Source organism: Cebidichthys violaceus, unplaced genomic scaffold (genome assembly GCF_023349555.1).
Source record: "Cebidichthys violaceus isolate CVI_PGR_0920_01 unplaced genomic scaffold, fCebVio1.0.p SCAF_12, whole genome shotgun sequence".
NCBI classification, from domain to species: domain Eukaryota; kingdom Metazoa; phylum Chordata; class Actinopteri; order Perciformes; family Stichaeidae; genus Cebidichthys; species Cebidichthys violaceus.
Window position 1 is genome coordinate 10,736,172 of NW_027176285.1, and position 23,637 is coordinate 10,759,808.

General features: G+C 41.1%; 1 protein-coding gene across 1 annotated transcript; it reads right to left on the reverse strand.

Moving 5' to 3' along the window:
* Window positions 1–370: 370 nt before the first annotated feature.
* gpsm1b (G protein signaling modulator 1b) lies at window positions 371–22,888 on the reverse strand. Its single transcript, XM_068706306.1, has 14 exons — window positions 22,717–22,888; window positions 14,909–15,130; window positions 13,211–13,346; window positions 12,886–13,028; window positions 11,556–11,679; window positions 10,162–10,277; window positions 9,787–9,942; window positions 9,578–9,686; window positions 9,328–9,442; window positions 7,769–7,839; window positions 7,502–7,672; window positions 2,665–2,827; window positions 2,350–2,555; window positions 371–2,252 (listed from the first exon to the last, which is right to left on the reverse strand). Exons 1-14 carry the CDS (start codon window positions 22,776–22,778, stop codon window positions 2,043–2,045), a joined length of 2,004 nt encoding a protein of 667 aa, XP_068562407.1. The 5' UTR covers window positions 22,779–22,888; the 3' UTR covers window positions 371–2,042.
* Window positions 22,889–23,637: the final 749 nt, after the last annotated feature.

The following is a 23,637-nucleotide window of genomic DNA, read 5'->3' on the forward strand; positions in this document are numbered from 1 at the left end:
ATGGCATGTTTTTTGTTGTCATAATACAGTAATTATTCTAAGAGTCATTAGTGACTGTGATTTAAGAATGTATTATTAACATTATGAGAGAATTGAGATGACTTATCTTCAGGCAGAAAAAAAGAAAAGTGTCAATATAACAATGAAAAGGCTGAATACATATCTTTGCCTTTTAATAAATTATTGAATCATGGTGATGCAACCACACCGGAAGTAAACCAACATGTTTGGTCAAATGTGATGATATTTCTGTGCTATAGAGGTCAGTGTTGCTCATTTAATTTCCCTTATGAGTTGATGTGTACTGATACTGTAATGACACTATTCATTATTTTGCCAAAAACAAAAACAGACAAAAATAGAACCCAAATAAACATCTGAAACATTTTATTAAAAGCATGAGGGGACATATTCATGTCCTCATATGGAACATAAATACAAAATATATTTACATGTACAAATTATGGCAAAGACAAATAGAAGCGTACAAAGTACTTTTGTTAATTCACAAAAAAAACAGAAACAGAAAAATATTTACTTTAGCTCCCAATGTGTTTATCAAAGATAGATGCATCAAACACAACCACTGAGAACCCGGTACATGATCCATTCTGGTTCAGAACTCAACGTCTCAGTTCAGGAGCTTTGAGGTACAAAAATTGAGGTATGCACTACTTAAGAATAAAAACCAAGCCCATAGGCAAGGTAGACTTCTTTTTGCACAGTACCATTATACAGATGCTCTTCACAGCAAAAGGTTTCAAACTCGTAGCCGATTAAAATGTACTTTCTGCAGTTTGTACCTCTGACGCTGATTTGGGAACTTGTATGGCAAAGAATATATAGAAATGTACACTGAACATGATACACTGTGACCTTTTTGACATGATTTGCAAGTTGGCAAAAACACTGTTGGTGAAACCAGAGGAATGTTTTCAGAAACATCTTACTTGTACTGTGTGGCAATGATATTATTATAATGTTGTCCTACAAATATTCAAGATGTAGGGAATGCCTTTCACCCCCCAATGGGTTGTACTCTGCATTTCACAGCGGTAATACAAGGCTCTGACCACAGGGAGGCAGCACACTAGAAGTAGTGCTTATTAGATTCGTCAAAATACGACATCCATCTGCTTCTATAGCTATGCTAAGTGATGATAATAATGGCAGTAAGCAGTAGTCTGTTATCAGGTGTTGAGAACATTATGGGCAGCAGATTGCATTACTTTCAAAGCTAAGCAGAAACACATAACTGGAGCTCGAATCCTCGCACAAATGCACATAAATAACATTTATGTGGGAAGTCATATTTCACTCAGTCTGTCCATTTAAAAGGAATCATATTACAAAAAATGAAGCGTAATTATCAATCAGTGGAAAGTCTAAACTGACCAAAGCAGTTTCACTGGATGATGATCCCTAATACTGTTACTGCACAAATAACACCAGTTGTCTATGAGCAGTGGGAACCACAAACATTGAATGATGAAGCACTATTGATCAGAGTGCAACTTGTTAGATAAAGACACTTGGTATATACATTATATTTCATATCTTTATAAAACTGGTTAAGATCTGTCATTTCTCTGATGTTTTCATCATTATATCTTTGTGATTCCCACGACTCATGCTGTGGGTCTGCTCATTAATCGTCCATATTACACTGTATGCCCATCATGTGCCTCTACAGAACACATGTGACAGCAGGGAATACAATCTTGAGTCTGAAAAAAAAAGAAATGCTGATTAAGGCATTAGATCGAGTACATTAGTTCATGTTATCCCAAATGTATTTCCTTCTTACACCATCAAGCTTGAGTTCTACTTGTTTTCCCCTTATATTAACGCACATTTAGAACATAACACATTGAGCAACATTTGACAGGCCACCACCTATTGCACATGGAATTTGTCTTGTTATTAAAATTCTTGTTAGTTCACCCTTCGGGTGCCGTCCTTAAATGTTGGCTCGTCCCTCTTCCATTTCCTCCGCTTGTATTTTCTTTGACATGAAATGATGCAGCGTTATTCACCAAGTCCTAGCTGGAAAAACCACCAGGCGGCTCCGGGTCAGGGGACGGCGGGTCGTCCTGGTCGTCCTGGTCGTCCGAGGGCAAGTGGACGCGCTGCTCGTCCATGCGCTTGGCCTGCACCCTCTGGATTAGACTGAAGAAGTCTTCGTCAGGCACTGTGGGGGCGTGGGGGCCAGCTTCTGGTGGGGAGCACCGCTGATCATCAATCCTAGAGGACTACAGACAGAGAGACAAATGTACGACAATCAATTATAAGACTAAGAATCTAAGAGGAGTAAACCCTTGAGTTTTGTCATGCGAGTTGTAGCCTCACCTGGCACTTGATAAGCATGTTGAAGAAGTCATCGCTGGGTTCTTGATGATCTCCCTCGCCCACCAGGTGTCCCAGATTGTTATGAGTGATCCTCAGTCCCGGTAGGTTCCCAACATTAACCCGCTGGTCATCTAGACGGCGGCTCTGGGAGCTAGCAATCAAATCAAACAGCTCCTCAGTCTGGGGGGAAGTGGTAACTGCAGGATCTAGGAGAAAAGAAGAGAGGAGTCCAGTTATCAAAAAGGAGTTCATGCGTCCTTAAAATAGCCATTAAAAAAGGACCAGACAGGTATGGGAACACTGTTCTCAACCAACCTATTATTTCGTTCAGGGACGGCACGGAGTTCGCGGCGCCTTCTCCGTTGTCTCCGTTCTGTGGCTCATCAAGATGGCAGCGCTGGTCATCCATGCGGCTGCTCTGGAACTTGCTGAGGAGGTCAAAGAAGCAGTCTTCATCGGACGGGTCACGGCCCAGCTTCTGAAAGAACAATGACAAGTTGGTAAAACACTCTTGTTGTTTGTCAACACAAGACTGGATATGGATATTACAGGAGAAGTTCTGCCACGCTTCAGAGCTAGATTTTACTGGACTACATAATTATGTTGAACCACTCCTATATACAAGAAATATGATCTGCAAGATCTGCATGATGACGATGAGGATTTTCAAGACGGCCAGCGTGTGGACGAGAAAAATAATCTGATTAACTCGCATGCGCTGGCCTTGGCCTAGATACTGAAGGTGGTACAATATCATAAAATGTCATGTAAAAATAAACAACCCATTTGTATTCAAGTAAAATGGCCCACATAGTGGCACCCTGTAAAAATACCAACAGATACAGCTGTTATAACTTGAATTTGATTGATATTTATGTAGTAGTGCCACGTTGTAATAGATATACTGTTATATTTTTTACCTAACAAGACAAAAGTCATTCAAAAAGTTTCCATTGGTTTAAACTTTCACACTTAAGCAGTGCAATTGTTAGATACCAACTAAATGCAACTTGGCAGTGCTGTAAATGAGCATTTAGCTCCAATCAATGATCAGCCGATCAATAATTCAATTACTGACTGACTGAATGCTGTTAATGTGTTACATCCTCACAACCGGCCTCTGACAGTACTGCTTTAACACCGAGAGGTGCTCTCTCACGTCACACTGAATGATGCTTATCCGGTGTCAGAGTCTAGCTAATGTGCTTAAGCTTTGCAACAACACACGCATGAAAAATGTTTTAGCTACAAATACACTGAGGCAGCAAAGCAGATGTGGAATGTTTTCTGTTTAACCAGCACGACTGAAATATTCTGGGTCAAAATCAAAAAAAATAATAAGCTGCTGACCAACTGAAAAATACTGCCAACAATTTAATTTAGATTTTCAGAAAAAGCTAAAATAATATAATAAAAAAAACAACCTTTCCTCTGTATTTCAAAAGCAAATAAACTAAAAGTACTATAATAGGCTGAATTCCTCCGAATTTCAAGAGCTCTGCTTAGAAATGCCTGGGGCCAGTTCCAAGAAGAGGTTCACTGAAAATCTGGATAAACCCGAAGAGTAAAACCCGTCAAATCTGAAACAGAGCAAACAGATACTCAGCAAAGCTACCAAATAATTCAAACTTAAAAGTTGTTTTTCTGAACCATTTCGACAACATGCATCTCGATTGGGAGCAAAACTTTAGAATGAATCATTAAAATAAAGCTACTGAAATTGTGAGATAAAGGCATATTATTTAAGCATCAAAAGTCATCGACTGAAGAGTTACTATATCTACTATATAGAATATTCATATTCAGGTCAGTTCACAGCAGAATATCATAGATACAGTATCATATCATTCTGGAAGTAATTATTTTCTTAAACTGACTAAACGTTAATTAACTAAACTAACGATGGATTAGGACTCATTTGAACTGCTCATACTTGACAAGACAGCACACTTTAGTGAACGTGAACAACAATCACTACATTGCAGAAGCAGTTTGTGACGCCAAAACATCACCAGCCGGTTACCGGGAGACGAGGTAAGAGTCAGCATCACAGGTGGAAAACAGCGTCTCCGTTATAAAAGCTTTTTGACTACACTTCTTTCTTCCGTCTTAACAAACTAAGTTCAACAATACACCACGAGTGACATCTTCCTTCTTTAAAATCACTTTGCCTTACAGCGAGATGTGAAGTAGGTCAGCAGACAGCTGATTTCCCTCACCTCTATTCTAGCAATATGCTTTTCTATTGGAAATCAAACAAAACTCAGCTTTAACTTACCTTAAAGTAGGGTCAAATATACATTTATACACAAATACATACACAGTCACATGTGCCAAAAGATCTAAAGGAAAAGAAAGTGAATAACCTCGGGTATCCTTTACACCGTCATGTTCAAGCTGTAAAACAGAAATTAAATATCTTACCGGCAGCACTTTTGCTTTGTCTTTCTCTCTCTCTCCTATTCCTCTCTTTCCCTCTCACTCTGTCCTCACGCTTGACTCACACCTCTGTCTCCCCTACTTTCACCCACCACTTCACTCCCTCTATCTCTCTCTCTCTCTCGCTCTGTGCTCCCTTGCTGCACTAGACTGCCTCCCTCAACAGTTCCTCTCCTGTTGTGTCCCTCTGTTCCAGCCTTCCTTTAATCTCAACCATCCAATTTGTCTACCTCTCTTTTTCTCTCTCCCTCCCTCTCTCCCTCTCTATCTCCCTCTCCTGCAGGCCATTTCTACCCTGTTCATCCACTGTGGGAAAACAACTCATTATGGGAAGCAGGGGGGGTTGACCCTGTGGGGAGGGCAGCAGCTCTGTGATCAAGGTCACATTATCGGCATAGGGGTGAGCTGGGGGGGAACAAATGGGAGGAGGGGAGAAGGGGGGGGGGGGGGGGGGGGGGTGTACAGTCATGAGTAGGTTGCATGCCAACATTGGCAGCCAGCAGCGATCAACGAATCAAATGACAAGAACCACCGATGTCAGCACTCAATTCTTTTGAAAAACTACAAGTTCTATAATATACAATTCAAAACAAAGGATGTCTTCTGACACGCACATAAAAAGAGAATCTCCGATGGGATTGTTTACTTGCTCTTTGCACACCAATCAGCGGTGATTTATGGCAGTTTCTGTCCTTGCCCTCATGATCTCTGTGTGGATCTCTTCACTTCCCTCTCTGTAATGTCCAATTAATCAAGTAGGCCAGAGGGGCAGAACAAGAGGGAACGAAACATGTGATGAGGATGAGGGAGAGAGGAGATAAAGGTAGGACACGTGTGAGAGTAGGAGAGAGGGGGGGGGGGGGTGTAGGAGAATAAAAGAGAAAAGTAAAGAGTTTTTCCTAAAATATATAAATATTGTGATTTCTAACCTATTGCGTTAATATCTTAATTGATTACAGAGGAAGGATGAAAGGAAAACTTAACTTAAAATTTTAAACAAATGAGTCCTCGATCTGCTAATGAAGACCATGTGATATGGTAGAAAGCTCCAGATTGAGCGAGTAAGTAGTACATTGTTTTATCAAGTGCTGTAGAACTGTCAAGTGTTAGGCCAGCATTTGAGAATGAGAAGTCCTTTCAAATTGAAATGAACTCCATCTGCTGATGAAGACTGTGTGACACGCTTGAAAGCTACGAACCGAGAGAGTTTGTTGAGAATGTTTTGTCAGCTATGTTCTGTCTGTCCTTACAGCCCCATGGCAGTCCATTCAATAGCATCACTCTCAGTCAATCTATACAAAGCCTTAAGCATCGATCGATTGACAACCAACATTGTCCATTGTAGTTGTCTAATTAGATGTTTGTTGGTTGTTGGACCCTGACAAGATTTCAACTGGTTCTTAAAACATAACAATGCTGGAATGTGAACTTCATTCTGATAACTAAACTAATCGTTTGAAGGTTCCAAAAAGTTGGTGCACTATTTATTTTGTAATTGCTCCTCAGGATACAAAAATTCTAGCTTTAGGAAACAGCGTTCACACGCAGCTGGCTTTAAACGATTGGAAAGAGTATGCTTCAAAGTCATCAGGATTACCAACATTTAGCTTTCTAGTCCCTTGGGATGAGCTAGCATCACGCATCCCAGTAATTTTCACTCTTTTCTCGTATGTCAGCTTGCTGATTACAACAATTAGCATTGTCACAGAAGAAAGGCATCATTAGGTGCTGTGGGGGCACAGAATGGTAGCGATACAACAGCTGTGAAACGGCATATTCATTAAGAATCTAGTTCACAGCAAACGGAGCGCTGTTGGCATTTAATGAGAAGACACCTTTTACACTGTATCTGACTTATAACATAATACTGTATAACCTCAGGGGAAATTAAGGGAAGTGATCCCAATTTAATCCCTGTAATTTCTCTAATTTTCACTTTAAAGCAGAAGCCCTGAAGACATTTTTGGACAGCGGATGAACAGACGAGAAGGGAAAAAGGTTGTTAGGTGAATTTAGCAGTCAGCATTTCAGTCCCCTTGATGCTTTCTAGGAGAAGAATTAAACCCATCTTTTCTCAGGTGGGCTCTGTGATTGAATTAAAGGGCTTCAATTTAGGGCAAATTTGAACTAGGGCCTGTTATCACACATTTTGGTGGGCTGCTTAGAAATAAAATGCAAAGCCTCAGCAGTCTTTTTTTCTGTTGTCAGCAAAAAATAAAAGGAAAATACATCTGTATCGCTCCATCCACAGACTTTTTAAGTTGTTAAGTCTCAAAAGTGACTTCATTGTAATAATTCTGGAAACTTGACACTGTGTTACGAGCGCAGTGATGTGTGATGTCGGAAAGTGCAAAACTTACATTTTATAATCACGGTTTCAATTATACATCAGTTCCATATCATTAAACAATATGAGAAAATCTTTTTCAGAACAGGCTAATATGAAACACTTCAGGCGGCTGAAGTGGAAAAGATTATCAGGCTGAAGCCAAAAATCAGTTTGACATTAGAAGATTGATAGCACTTTTATATTTAATGGTAAATATGCAGTGACCGGTACCAGTCGGTTAGCTTAGCTTAGCATAATGACTGGAAACGGGGGGAAACGGCTAGCCTGGCTCTGTCCGTAGGCAAGCTTATATCTGGCATCGCTTAAGGAGCAAACTTGGGTCACGGTAAGAAGCTAATAATAAAATAAACTGCAGCTACTCACTGGCACTGGAGGTGGGACTTGCACAGTGATGTCGTCAGTGTCAACAGGGGAGTCCAACCACAGCCTTTCATCTGAGGACTGACTGTCAGGATAGCCTTTTCTTTTGCCTGGCTGCGACAGCTGACTCTTGGATCTCGTGGGTATACCTTCCAAGTCTTGGTTCTCTCCATTCTGCAGTGAAGGAACATATTGTTAGAGTGGGATTGATAGGTGTGTGGGCCACATCAACAGGCACCCTATGGGCTGAAATGTGAGGGAGATATTCACCTTATCTGAGGAGTACTTCCACAGCTCTACACTGTCCATGCTGTTTCGCTTGGTGAATTTGGGTCTTGCTCCTACAGTAAAAAAAAAAGAAAAAAAGAAAAAACATAAGAAAATTAAAAGCTTATTACATGACATTAAAACAACTCATCTCACAACTGAAGAATTCTTCAAACACTTTAGTGTGAAATTAAATCAAGCATGCAAGGTGCTCTTTGTCAGTTCTCGGGTCAGCATCGGTCCCATGATGTTCGGTGTGGTTATGAGGTTTCGGTAGACAACCAAACGATCTGAATAGGAGTCTGTTTGCCAGCTCCGCACCGGGGAGTGAAATGTAGGACATGGGTGTAAGCTTCTGCCCGGAGGAGGGTTCATGAAAGCAAACAGAACACAAAAGCCAGGCTGACTGTACAGAGAAAGGCTGTACACGCTTCATTTTATACGTATCAAATGCTCCTTATCAGCTGGTGGGAATTTATAATAATCAAAGTCAAGAATTGTAATCTCTGTACACACCCATTGCTTTGTTTCACATTTAGCCTCAGTTCAATCAGATTTACATTAAAATGGCCACCTTGTGTACACATAGAGTATTCCGGTTAGCTTGCTCAAGTACACACGTTGTTTTTGTCAAACACAGTTAAAAGTGCAGAAACTAAAAACTATTGCTGAATAGATTTTAGAGTCTCCTAGATGCAGTTTTAAGGTGATGAATTATTGCTCAACCCTTCGTCAAATTCATAGATTTAAATTCCTAAAACAAACAATGTCGTAAAGCTTAAAGGATATTATTTTTTGTTCCTATTTCTGTGAGATGCAAGGAGGGCAGGAAAAGCTTCAAGACAGCTTTCCCTAACCACAGTTTGTAGAGTGCAAATACTTTTACACCCACATTCCAACACATATACAAGCAAACACTCAGAGAGGCGGGCTCTTTTAATCTCCTGCGCCCTGACTAAGGAAACTGAGTAACTTTCTAAACATATAGTTGCATATGAATTCAAATATTCTACATTATCTATAGCAGAATAAATCATAAAGAGAGATGCAAACATTAATGTCATTACTTAAATCAGGGACATTTAGCCTGGTCTGTGTAAAACCAAACGGACGTTGCCTCTCTGCCTGTCACATTGTCTGAGCATGTAGAATTATTAGGGACAATGTATTGTAACTGACAGTTTCATGAGAAGAGTTTTCAAGTATAATTCCATTAATAACATTCAATGGAGAGTATATGAAAAACATATTTTGGGTTCTCTTAAATCAGACTCTCCCACTCAGTGAACTTGTATGTGTGTGCACTTTTGTAAAAGGAAAAGTTCAACTTTTTGGGGAAATACACTTATTTGCTTTCTTGCTTAGAGAGATTGATAGCACTCTGTTGTCTGTCTGTTAAATGAAGCTACAGCTAGTTAGCTTAGCATAAAAACTGGAAACGGGGGTAAAAGCTAGCTCGACTCTGTTTGAAGGTAACAACATCTGCCTACCAGCACCTCTAAAGCTCACTGTTTACCACATTATATGTCATATAAAAGGTCAAAATAACTTGTTGTGTTTACCTTGCATCTCAAACTCTGAACTGGAAGGTGAAAGGTCGCTCTCATTGACCCCCAAAGCTTCCATCAGCTGCTCCACATTCATTCTGGCTGTCAGTTCCCCATTTCTGTCTCCAATCTGAAGGAGAAATTAAGAGGCAGGGACAAGGAGACAAACAGAGCCTGATGAGTCAAATTAGGTTGAATGCAAGGAGTCTTAATATACCAAAGATGGATTTTTAAAGAATAAAAAAAAATAAAAAATAAGTCTCACTTCTTTAGATATGTCCAGATGCTTTCGGGCAAAGTGGAGAGCTTGTTTGTGATTCTGTAGAGACACGTAGGCATTCCCCAGACTCCAGCAGGCCCGGCCCTCACCAACTCTAATGAGACATGAACATACAGACAAATGTTTAAAAAAGACTAGTCCTTCGCTTGTGCATGTCTGTGTGCACGCTTAGATAGAGGCATTGCTCAGTCTACCTGTCGGTAAGCTCCTGGGCTATGTACAGGTGTTTCAGGTGGTAGTCTATGGCCCTCTCATACTGCTGCAAGAGAGTGTAGGTGTTTCCAAGACTGTAACAGGCCTGAGCCTCCATCACCTGGTCCCTCAGCTGCCTGGACAGCTGCAAAGTTTTCCTACAGAAAAATAAACAGAGGAATAAATTGAGTGAAGGAAACAGTGAAGATTTAGAAGGTAACATAGAATGAAATAGTCTTACAGAAATTTTTGGTTTTTCAAGAGTTTTCTTCTTTTTGTCATTTTTAATTTGTATTTCAGTCAATATTTTTTATTTTGCTGAAACTGCTTCACTTCACCTTCCCTCCACTAGATGTCAGACTCTCCTCTTTCCTCACCTGTAGTATTCGGTGGCTGTGTTGAACTGGCTCAGGAATATCAGGGCATTGCCGAGGTTACTGTAGGCTCGCCGTTCTGCCGCTTTGTCCCCGAATTCTTTGGCTATGGATAATCGCTGTGAGTGACAAGAGCAGGAAGGTCCAGTCAAACTAAACTAGCACAACATCTTAAAACATGCCTCTTAATTATAGCAGCTAATTTGTAAAAGTGAACTACTCAAGTCATTTCACCTTACTTTGCCCTATGTTCTTTTTACTCAATGTACAAGCAGAGGCAATTACACAAGTTCATGTTGAAAGCTCTGTTGGGCACACGATTCCATGAAAAGATGTGCTGCTGCAGCAGCAGTGGTGGTGGTGGTGCATCAAATCAGCTCCTCCGAATCCCTTTAAAAGGAAGTGTGCACAATGATAGATTTGTAATGGGGAAGAGATGAGAGGCCGGCTTCTCCCATGAGGAAAAAAAAAAAAAGTGGTTTACAATGAAGAGTGACAGAAAACATGGGGAGCGGGAAGCCGTGCCTGTGACTGATTCTCCAAGAAACCAATTTCCTCCATTTTTTTTTTTTCAATGAGAGGTCATCAATCTCTGCACACGGTGTTGCTTCAGGGTGAGGTGGATCGTGATCCACTGAAAAGCTCACCACGGTGTTATTTACTCGCAAGAAAAGCAAGGAGGACCAGCATGAGTGATCGTCTCACACGAGTGTCCTACAGGAAAATAACACAGGTTTCAATGAAACACTATATTGTCTTTAGCCTCTATCCCTCCATCCCCTCACTCACTGCCACCCATGCAATATCCACAACTCTGCTATCAGTACTAGTTCAGAAGGTAATAGGTACAATACAATAACATAAGTCCCTCCTTCACTCTCAAACTGGCTGTGCATTGAAGACACTGCTATTTTGCATGTAAAATTTCTAGTCAGACTGAAGTCTGTGCAAAGCAAACTAGGTAAGATCTTCTTTTCTCTGCAGGACGCAAATGCACAGTAGCCTGCTTCTTCACCCGGGTAGTAATCACTTGTTTGCTTCTGGGGCTGCACGTCAGAAGCACGCACAAGAGGGTGAACGCGATCACGACCAAAGTCTGCACATTTATTGTGTGGAACCGTGGCTGCAGGGAGGACAACCCCTGGCTAGGATGTCATAGCCGCACAGCATGTGCACAAGCCACCAGAACACCAGCAAACCACATTTTATCGTGCATGGTAATGGTTTGGACAAGGCCAACCAAACATGCTGTACATAAAAACAGGAAGATGTGTTTATGTTCACAGGATTTGTGAAACCTGATCTAAAGCACTGCTCTGTACTGGCACAACACCGAGGCCGACAGCTCTTATCTGGTGTTATTACCATGATGCTGGTAACCATCGTGAATTTCTCACCTGACGGTGGAACTTGATAGCTTCCACAAAGTTCCCCAGCAGGTAGTGGGTGTTGCCCAGGTTCCCATAGGCCCTCCCCTGAGCCGCTCGGTCTCCGAGTTCTTTGACCAAGCACAAGTTCATCCTAAAGACAAAAGCACACCAATTTAGTAGCAGTATGTAAATTACATTGTGTTAACATTACACAATACCAAAATATAAGTCTATAACATACTTAGAATTATTGGTAAACAATGGTATATGTTTATTATGATTAGTTTTGAAACAACGAATGCTTACTGTATTTATTTTTTGCACATAAAACAAAAAATGACTAATTTAGCCTGTAATATGTAGCATATATTCATGTCTGAGTCCTCTCTTTCACCTTTGACAGTTTCTCTATTTGATGTTAACTGCTCCGTTGTTGGTAAATGGCTTTAATAGGGCCTTGATAATTGCCCTGTTGGATGAGATATTATTATGGGTTTATGATGTTTCATTTATCCAGGCAATGCCAGATGTGTCGGAGGGTGAAAAACACTTAACAAAAGACTTTTGTCCACCCAAGACTGAGCAACCCAAAGACAAATCTGACCAAATCTGCAGTGCTCTTCAGCTGTGAGGGAAGATCTTGTCAAAAGAACAGCAGTGTGTAGTGTTTCTCAAAACCAGGCGATGAGGCAGATTGGCCTGAAGGAACCGCTTTTAACAGAGAGGCATACATGAGCCTGGGGTTTGCCAGGAGGCATTTGTAACACTGAGAGCATGGAGTCAATTCTGTGGTCTGATGAAAAAAAACTGAAATCTGCAGCAACAGTGTAGAGCAACTTTCGGTCGAATGCCAACTCATCTTATCATGAATTCTCACAGCAGCCCATCTGTAACGTTCGACAGCGGCAGCTTTCTGTGGGGTTGCTTTTAAGCATCGGGGACTGAGGGGGTTGTGAAAATAAATGGAACAATGAATAGTGGCAAATTTAAGTAAATGTTATGCTGTATATAAGTGAGCGAGATCTCAGGAAATCAAGTCAGGACTGCTTCTTGACAAGAATTGTGAAATGGAATAAACACATCAAGATGTGCCACGCAGGAACAGATGTATTCAAGAAAAATGTTCGGGATAATAACTGCCAGAGGTGAGTCAAAGCAGGGATCAAATTATTGACAATATTTCCGTACGTATTTTTTGGAAAAGCAAAATATTCTAAATCCATCAATATTGTGGAGTTTTAAATCCATTTTGACGCCACGTAATGCTGTTAAGCTCACTTGTTTGGGCTCCCACTGTGATTTAGATTTCTCTGTATTATACCATCTGTGTATGAGTTCACGACTCAACAATACATACTCATAAAAGCCAGTAGCCCTTTGCAGAGTGTCTCTGACATCCGGAGGCAGGTCCCCTGGTTCCTGGGTGCAGCCCCATAACTGCTGTTTGCCCTTCGCATGAAACACGTTGCCGATGTTATACAGTGCTCGGGCCTCTCCGACCTGCAATCACACAACACAACACAACACAACACAACACAACACAACAGAGAAAGGTTAGACAAACTGAAAAAGGCTGCTTAAAGATCTAGCTCTAGATATCAAGATGATACGCATGTCGTTCTGGATCATTTGTAGACTTTTAACGAGACTTTATGAATTAAATACACAAACATGCATGTTACCTTGTCTCCCTGCTCTTGAGAAATATCCAGGTGTCTTTGACAGCACACCACAGCCTCATCAAAGCGCGCCAACACCTTTAATGTGTTACCAAGGTTGCCACTGGCTTTTCCTTCTCCAATTCTGTCTCCTATTGTTCTGAGAAAGCAAAAAAACACACATTTTTGATATTCACTGGTGGGAGCTACAGTTTTTAATGTAAATGTCACTTAGCTGAACAACATCCATTAAGGTTGTGTAAAAAGATTTAATCATGAGGCGCTGTACAGTACATTTTCAATTGGTTGCTTACTTAAAGTGCAGGTCCCAGTGGCCCTGGTGAGACTGTAATGTGACAAAGTAAATCCTCCTGAGGTCTTTGATTAGTTCCCTGCTAAGAAGAACCAGCTGCACTCACTGCAGGGGACCACATTACTCAGGAAAGCTAAATATCCAGCTGGTATTATCAACTGTTGCTATTAGAAAGTCCCCTCACTTTTTCTTGGAATTGTCATCGTCTAACTTAATGTCAATATCCTAAAATCCTTGAAGCTCTTTAAGCATCTGGTCTGGACATCAAATGGCAGAATCATTATTATGTCATTCCTCCTATAGAGAACTCTGAATGCATAAATGAGTTGACTCCCGATGTGAATAACTATAACTCAGCTTCAAAGTTGTCTTTATTAGCCAAAATCATTAAGCTATTATCAGACGACTACTAAAAGGATTCATGTTTCCTAATTGAATTGTAATCAGGCTACAGAGCTGGGCACTCTATTTTAGTGCCTGTTAAGGGCTTTAAGCCACCAAAGCAAACAAGCACCAACAAATATGCATTCAGTGCCTCATAATCTTCACTTTCTGTATGGGTTTCAATTAGTTATGAATGTTGGGATAAAAATATACCGGCTTTTCTCCAAGACGGGAAAGAGTGATTTGTAAAAACAAAATACGGATGTTTTTCTGTTGATCAAATTACAGGCACAATTCAGGCAAAGTTTCAAACATCTAATATCTGTCTGGATGAAAATACCTCTCTCAAATTAAAATTAAAAAGGGAAACTTTGCAGATTTTCAACCGGCTTGATGATGTGAAACACGCCCTTTCACTTCTCTTTTGCCAGCGGGTGAGCAGGGAGCCGGTTCAAATCTGCAAAGTTTAACTTTAACACAGTGGTTAGTAAATTGCACAACTCACTTCCTGCTATAGTTACAAAAGTCTCCAAATCCAAATCACTGGTGGGAATGTGTATCGCTCCATAAATGTAAAGCAGGCTGGTGCTAAAGAAAAAATAGCATGCACATTTTGCATTGCCTGGGTAAATAAAACATCATAAACACATAATATCTCATTCCACAGGGCAATGATCAAGGCCCTATTAAAGCCAATGGTTTAACAATGGAGCAGTTAACATCAAATAGATAAACTGTCAAAGGTGAAAGAGGACTCATACATGAATACAAGGTACATAAAACCGTCTATATTAGTCATTTTTATATATGCAATATATATATATATATAATATGGAAAAAGAAATACAGTAATTGTCTATTGTTGTCTGTATGACTTTTTGGAGACAAAGGAGTTTCCCCACTGGGGATTAATAAAGTTTTCTAATCTAATCTAATCCAACTAATACTTTGACCAGCTCAAAACAAGTAGTGGCAACTCAACCAACTTTTACTGCGCAGTAAGTAACAGCTATTAAAACGCTCACCTGGCCAAAGTAAGGTCATGTTTGTGGTACTCCAGGGCTTTGCCGTACTCTTTGAGGTAGAAGTAGGCGTTGCCCAGCTGGCTGTAGATGGCACTGAGGGTCTTCAGGTCGTCTGTGCCGACCTGCACGGCTGCCTCAAAAAACGCTGTCCCTCCTTTAAAGTCCCCCGCCTTGCACAGCCGCTCTCCCTCCAAGGCCAACTCCAAGCAAGAGGCCTCCATCCTTAATGAGGCACACACACACACACACACACACACACACACACACACACACACACACACACACACAGGGAAAGAGAGAAAACATGATCAACATTTGAGCACCATCAGAGATAGAACAATGTATGTTATGTATGTTATGCAAGTTGTGTAATGATATTGACTTTATTATTGTGGCAGTGCAATATCTTCTCAGGGTGAGGAACAAATTGCCAGTATCACCATGACAACAAGGTCTGTAGCCAAATCTACAGACTGTTGCCTTAGCAACTGAGTCTAAGGCTGAGGGATGAGCACCTTGAAAAAGGTGTTGCACTTCTCCCTCATTACTGCTCACATCGGCTTTTTTTTTTTTTTTTTTTTAATGTTGTGTTCAGTAATTCTTTCTATGAAAAGATATCAGAGTAATTCATTCACTGATATTGTTAATTGTCAGATGCTGGGCACAAAAATATACTATTTGTTCAAAAATAAATCAGAAACCAGGCATTATGTGAGAGGAATTTCAAAAGGACAACAAAATCATGTAGCAAAATATTGATGTATTAAGCCCAAAATGTGTGTGTGTGACCATAATACATGTACTGTGTGTACTAATATGCATTCCTTTGAAAGAATTTACACACACACACACACACACACACACACACACACACACACACACACACACACACACACACACACGCAGAACAAAGCCTTGTCAGTGAGTTGCATCCAGAAAGTATACACCCCAGATTCTTTGTATAATCCAGGATAAACTAGAGGCCAGCCGATTTGGCCGTAGCTCTAAATTCCAGATACGGTACTAGAATTTAAGAGCTAAGCAAGGATTATCCTCAAATCTAATTTGTTTTACAAATGGCACCATTGAAAAAGTATAGCAAAGAGATACCGAGTGCCATATGTAGTTTCATCTGCAGCTTTAGTAGAAGACTCAAAGCGTCCACTAGTTTCAGAGGTGCATTGAAGAGACACTCCACGTCCTCCACCTCTTTACACTCCTGCTCTGTCATTCATTCTCCATTGACACTGGTCAGGACCACATCTTATTGTTTTATATCTATTTATTTGATCTACCTGTTCCTCTTTTCTTTGTATTGCCACTTTGCAATTCACCATCATACATGATTATGTTATGAGACACTGGAATGTTTACATCATTTCTCAAAGCACTCAAACTACTATTTTGATTCCGTGTAATGTTGGTCATGTTAAATTTAATAAAGCACAATTCACTCAGTATAAGCCTTTTGTAGTCAAAGGAAAATGTAACTACAAATGTCTCCTTACTGTCAAAAGGATATATTGCAACAAACAGTTATTTACATTACCAACATGATCTTCTGGTCAAATGGATCTATCTCAACTTGTCCTGATCTAAAAATCAGTGTGCATCGCACTCATTTGGTTTGCAAAAACCTTGCTTGCCAAGCAACAAAATCCCCACATGACTGAGGTCTTTTTTGCAGGGTTCAAGCAGTACCTGCGTTTTTGCCTGGTTCGCGCTTTGTCCACATACACCTGTAGCTCCAAGTGCAGCGGCCTTAGCGTAGCCTGAGGTCTGGGTCCACAGTGGACCAGTCTACACACGGCTCTCTCTGCTCCAGACAGAGGGCAAGGCTCAGCTGCCATGAGGGTTCACCAGACAAGCTATGGTCAAGAAACTGTGAGAGATGAAGTCCATTCAAGCAGCGCACGTATCATTGATAGTGCAGTGCTGAGATGTTAAGTGATATCAGCTGATGTAGCTAATTCAGATGAAATGTCTCCGTGTTGTCCACTGAATAACTCAAAAATGTCAGCAATGTTGCAGCAAACCTGGACGCAACCCAGCTGGATTTTCTAGACACAGTCCCGCCCCCCCCAAAAAAAAAATATCACATCTGCTTTTCAAGTCTTCGAGAACGTTCCAAAAACTCAACAATGAACCCTTTAATCCCACAGCCGAGCCAGTCGAGTAGGAATTTTAGAAAATTCCACGAAAGAGCAGTTCCAGTCACGGTTGTGTTTATTAGCAAAAACATGCTGATTCAACAGTTTAGGGCATGTTTCACTAATCCAACTGAATTTAAATCAAGAAGTTTTCCGTTGCTGTGAAGTCATTCAGTTCACAATCCCCAACAGAAATATATGTCGTCCCCTTTTCATCCTCTTCAACCTGTCCTCAGCTGTGACAGCAAGATCCATTGTTCTGACTTGCCACAACAAGCCACGCTTTGAAAGAGGGGGAGTGTGTAGTGTGGGGAACAATTTGGGTGAGAGCAGGCCTACAGTCAGGGGACGACAAAGCCAGTGCAATACTTCTAAGCTTGACCATTGCTCCAATGAGAGACAGAGAGGACGGATGAGAGAGAGGGAGACAATTGCTAATCCAGTGATCTGCACCTCCTTGGTAGTGACAACTCAGTAAACCGATTGGCCCGGTCTAATCCAACTATCTGCTGACACTGGCAGAAACATTATTAGGTCACCAAGCAAGACAAATTAGACTGAGTGAAGAGGAGTTCAAGGACCAATAAATAGCAAGAATGAGTGCACACATTTATTTTAATTAACAGATGTATGACTGAGTCGTTATGTCTATGTTTTTTATTGTTTTTGTTAATTGATCTATTGTCTTGGACACATTTTTTTTTTTTTTTTTTAAATACTGCAACAAATAATGTAGCAACTTCTACAAGACATACATAATGTTTAGATTAGATAGATTCTTCATTAACTGCGCCCCGAAGCGTATTTGTAACGCTGCCAAAACGCGTTTACTGTACCTGAACGCACCTTGTGTCTGCTCTGCTAATGCGCTGCTGATGCGTCTCCTCCTGCGCTGACACGGCGTAAGGCCGGTGAGACGTCATGCGAGTTCGCCAGAGATGTAACTAATAACATTATTCCATTCAGGTGCGTCAGTAAGCCGTGACAGCATGCAGGCACAATAACCCGAGTCCACTAAAAAAAAAAAAGAAAAAAAAAATCTTCTTCACCTGTTTGTTTCATGCTATGATATGAAAATGAGTAGATTATTTCTTTTAGGCAAACCCACTACTTCGCCTGCTTTCAGACATACCATTTGTGTCGGTTACACAGTGTTTGACTGGGACCACTCTGAGTCAGAGAAGGAAAAGCACAGGTGTTACTAATAACATTGACGGTGGTTTTATTCTATTAAAGCATCACAGTAAGCCGTAACAGTGAGCCAGCAGGCACAATACCAGAGTTCAGTCGTCAACCGTTGTATTATTTCCACCTGAGCTTTTGTTACTGCGACGTATTACGATGTCTTTTGTGAAAAAAAGACTTATGTGCTGACCTCTCAGAAAAAAACATGCTGACACTGCAGGCTGAGATCATAACTGGAGAGAGGCGTGTCCTCTTTGATCTGGTAACAAAAACATCGTTTGACTTGGCAGTGTCCCACAGATGGTCTTTTGAATTGTTTCCCCCCTCGTATTCTTCTATCACTTTCTAGCAGTGGGCGATACAGGAAAATTAAAAATCGACTCTATTGTGATGTTAATGTTTATTGTAATGTATACAATTTGCTGATAAATGACAGAAATGTTTCTTGGCTAATCCCAGGAATTTAATACTTCATTACATTGATGCGAAAATCATATAAAAATCTGCTATTAACATAAAGCTGTCCTGGTCACTGTTTTGGGGCAATAATAAACATGTTTGCCATCAGAACCATTCAATCTGGTGCTCTAAATACATGTTTGAGGTGGGCTGGCCAGAACAGATGAAAGTAATCACGACAAAGAGTGGATGGAGCTGGTACCGCTGTAGATAACAGTGAATTACAAGATCACAGAGGAAAAGAAATGGGCATGAATTGAACGTTCATGATTGGCAAAGACCCCGTCTGATGGAAGGAGTACAGGATGGACACTGTATACAATACAAGAGGGAACTGAACTGTTTCCATTGCACGACAATGTATCAAGGAGCACAGCATAGAAACCTAGAATATATCCAATCAAAGGTGGCTGCTGAAGGCTTTGCAAGGACAGCGGTGCAGTCAGCGTCTTCTTGAGAGCGTGATAGTGATAAGGAGTCAAGTCGAAGCGGGTAATTACAGAGGCGCTGTTTCAAAGGAAAGATAAAGATGAGGAGGAAGACACAAGGATACCGAGTCCAGCAGCAGATGGTGCAGGGGCCTCTGTAAACCACGAGCCAATTGTAAAACCCTGAACTGTAAAACAGATTGTGGAAAAAAGGGTGTAGCCTTAAGAGCGCCTGGCGACATTGTTAAATAACTTAAGTGGGGCAGTGTTAAGTTAAAGGCCAATATATCGTCACTCATCTTGATCAAAGTCGGTGAATTAAAGGTGCTACGTGAGAGCTAGCTTGAGGGCTAACTGGAAGACAAAAAGAAAGAGAGACCAACATCGAGAGACAGACATTCAAGGGCATGTAAAGAAAGACAAAGACAGACAAAAAGGATTAGTCTCCGAGAGAGGACTTTCACAGTCACTCTAATTCTTGTCATCTCTGTGGTTGGAGTAAGAATGGATGTGTGCAGAGCAGTCTACCATTCCCTCCTCTGATTACCACTCTAATTGGTCTGTTTGGGAGACCATCATCCCATAATGGCCGGCCTGTGGTCTAAAAGAGACAGTCTCCCAGTGTTGTTCCCATGACAGCACAGAGTGCACTGGACAGGTTTCAGGGAGTAAGTTAAGGAAGTAGAAGTGAGGTAAGATGAACTATGACACGGCTGAGGTTTGTCCTTTCAGTGGGAAACGTCTGTATAGTAAACAGAATGTATTTGGGGTTTGGACTGAAATCATCAACATACAGTGTATCACCTTGGGCTGTAAAGTTTAGTATTAATATACTATACTATTAATAAATGAATGAACAACATTATGCTATAATTGGCTTATCGGTCATGAAAAGTTGCAGCCCTATTGTGTTTTACATCATTGTAAACGTGATATATTTGGTTTGAAACTGGCACTTGAGTTATAGGAAGTAGTTGAAAATATGTTATAAACAGCAGATTAATTAAGCATGAAAATAACCTTTAGTTGTATTCCTACATATTTTAAAAATAGATTTTACAACTTAAACAGTAATTGAAATGCTGCAATACACACCTGCTACTGTACACTACCTCTTCCATTATATTCTATATGAATGAAAATCCAAGTCACATAAACCCATTAAAGGAATATCAATTATAATAAATAGTAAACTTCTGAATAGATTCAATATGCAGCCACAACCAGAATGTGAGATATGAGATTTACCAATTAAAGCCTGAGCATGTCATTTTGATCAAATGTATTTCAAAATAAATTATCTTTTTTTTTTTAATGGATCCTTATTCCATATTTATTCAGGGTTCAACACTGCGCTCCCCGTTATTCTTGGCTGCGCTCAGAAACTCTGTGCTCGGAGTAGTAATCTGGCCATAATTACAGAGTGCCACGGCCAGTTGTCAGGGAAACCAAAGAGAAACTCTCTAGGAATGTTTTTTCCTCTTGCAGCGCATGTCTCCTTCATTACGAGCACAGCCGTCTCCTACTTTCCTCTTTTGTCTGATTCGCTTGTAAAACTGCATTTTTTTTATCATTTCCTTTGATTCAGTTTCTCTTAACCCTGTTTTGTCAGAAGCAATATTAATGGGACAAAAATCACGTAATATGGTCCTAATGACAGAAAACATTGAGAGAACATAACATTGATGAGGTGACATAATCACACCTTCTTTTGTTGAATGTTATTATGACAATTATGAAGCTGATTTAACACTGGATAATGCTGTAAATAAGCAGACACAGCTGTTCTGCTCTTTTCTGCTAGGACAAAGGTTATATAAAGAAGCAAGTCTGACTAACGTTTCAGTCCACAGACTGCCATCTGATTTACAGAATCACTTATCTGATGCTTCACAATACTTCAGAGTTGCTGTCATCAATAGCCTGGCACTGTTTTATGGTAATATCCAATAAACTGAATTAATGTCTGGAACCAAAGGCCAAACAAAACGTAAGCATTGTGCTTGTTTGTTGACAAAGACCCCGCAGATAAATATCCTTTTGTGTCTGGTCTGTGTTTCCTTAGCAACTCCAGACAAAAAACACACACACACACACACACACACACACACACACACACACACATATCCACAATATATCCACAATCAACCCTCATTGCAGAAAGGTCAAATATTATTGTTTGTAAAATAAAGAGAAAGCAGATATGAGGGTAGACCTGGCCATATGATCATGACCAGCACTGTGACTCATTCTGTGTATTTTTGTTGTGTGTGTGTGTGTGTGTGTGTGTGTGTGTGTGTGTGTGTGTGTGTGTGTGTGTGTGTGTGTGTGTGTGTGTGTGTGTTTGGGACATGGACAATCTTGAAGGTTTTATGAAAGTCACTTCCAAAACTTTCAACCCTTATTAACATTCCCAGCAGTCCACTCTACGTCACAGACACTGCGCTTCAAATAAAAAGGTCACTTAAGAAGGTTACTTCAGTAATAAAGTTTTAGCACAGAAAATGTGCTTGTTACACAGTTACACATCGTATATCACCTTGATTTGACTCGCAGCACTCACCTCCAACTGTTCCTTTGTAAACAGTTACCATGCAGTTATGATTTCATAGATAATTTCCCCACATGTTTTGCATAATCCGTGGGTGTTATATCTGAATTATCCATGTTGACTGACTAACAAAGACACAACCTAACCAGTGTTGCGTTGATTAGTAATTTCCAAAATGTCAAAATATTAAAACAGAGATGTGTCATTCTGACAAGATTTAACAATATCTGATGTGTGGTGTCAAAGATATGACTTGACAGAAAGGCAAACAGATAAAATGCACCAACGGGCAACTGTCAAACAAACATTCATAAGTAGGTAATGACAATGAACTATTGATGCTTCTTAATTGGGACTGCTATCGAAAGGCACTTAAAAGCTGTTTAAAGAGAGTTTAAAGAGAGAAACTTTGCAAATGAGTGGGAACATGGTTATGACATGAACACCACATATGCAAATAAGAGGCAAAGTGACACTTTGACAGATCCTGCTACACAAATCTATCTCCCCACACAACACCTATAAAGAGCATCTGTGGTCGTCTGGGTTGATCTCCCGACTGTGTACATATGGTATGCATCCACATGGCACGTACCAAAGCCATGCGCACGCACACACACTCTCTCTCTCTCTCTCTCTCTCTCTCTCTCTCTCTCTCTCTCTCTCTCTCTCTCTCTCTCTCTCTCTCTCACACACACACTCCTTCAACGTCCACATCTGATGAGGCTCCTTTCAGTCTGTACATTCCAGCCACAGCAGCTCAATGACCCGAGCCAGGAATGAGGCTTGGAACCGGGCTCTGCCTGCAACCGTGGCCGGGTCTTGAGCTTTAAATCAGTGAAAGCTGACTGGTCAAGTTCCGCCTGCCTGACTCCTCCTCGGCAAGCAAAGCCCTGAGCTGGCAGCCCCCCTATTATTCTCCCAGTTTTCTGTCCCTCCAGCCGCTCCCTCCCTCTTTCTCCTGACAGCCATTCAAGGACAGACTATACACAGCTGACCCCCCCCTCCCTCCCTACGTGTTTGCCGGTGTCCTACCTTGAGTGCAGCCTCTTGCTGGCCAGGTCCTGGTCCACACCGTTCGCAGCCGACTGAGCCATAGAACCGCTGCTAGCCTGCCCGCCTCCTAGCTTGCTTCCTCCCGCTATGAGGGCCGCCTCACAATGATTTCCTCCAGAGACAGCTACCCTTTTCTTCTTCCTGTCGTTCCGCTTCTCTGTCACTCCCTCCCTCCCTCCCTCTCCTCCCCCCCTTTGCTCCTGGTCTCCAACACTGTTTTCTTTCTCCCTCCCCTCTTCCCACATTCACCACAGCAATGAAAAGCTGCTCAGGAAGTGAGCTATTGTGCAAATAAACCATAAAAATCACACGGGCCCCGCCCCCCAGAAATTACGTCACAGGCCGGGGAGTTGCTTTGTGCGCGAGAGCCTTTGAATGTGCTCGGCTGGTGAGCGAGGGTAAACTATGTATCACATGTGGAAACACATTTCATGCACAGACACATTCAAAAGAACTTTTATTGTCTCGTTGTTTTATTGCTGTTGCCTCTCCTCCAAAAAAAATGTTTTTCCTCTGACGACATCACAGAGCAGATGGGTGTGGTCAGAAGGTTCACCTGTGCCCACGCGCAGCAGTGACGTCAGTGCGTCCTGGGGTATACCTGCGGCATCAGGTGGGAAGTTAAGTCACTGAAGGTCAGCAGAAACAAGAGTTTCAGGAGTTCTTAACAGGGCTTTGTTTTGTCATGCAGTATATCTAATTAAAGCATTCACATAGTCCCAGCATTACTTTTACATTACAGTCATTTAGCAGACGCTTTTATCCAAAGCGACTTACAATTCAGGATCTATCTACACACCGTAGACGCAGCTACGGGAGCAATTTTGGGGTTAAGTGTCTTGCTCAAGGACACATTGACATGAGATTAGTAGAGCAGGAGCCAGGGATCGAACCACCGAC

What these genes read in the sequence shown, in the direction of transcription:
- gpsm1b (XM_068706306.1), bottom strand. Translation starts at nt 22,778, where the DNA reads ATGGCTCAGTCGGCTGCGAACGGTGTGGACCAGGACCTGGCCAGCAAG. An exon ending in AGCAAGAGGCTGCACTCAAG is followed by an intron (nt 15,131 to 22,716) that starts GTAGGACACCGG and finishes TGCCTCATTAAG; the next exon opens with GATGGAGGCCTCTTGCTTGG. An exon ending in GGAAGTACTCCTCAGATAAG is followed by an intron (nt 7,673 to 7,768) that starts GTGAATATCTCC and finishes CCTTCACTGCAG; the next exon opens with AATGGAGAGAACCAAGACTT.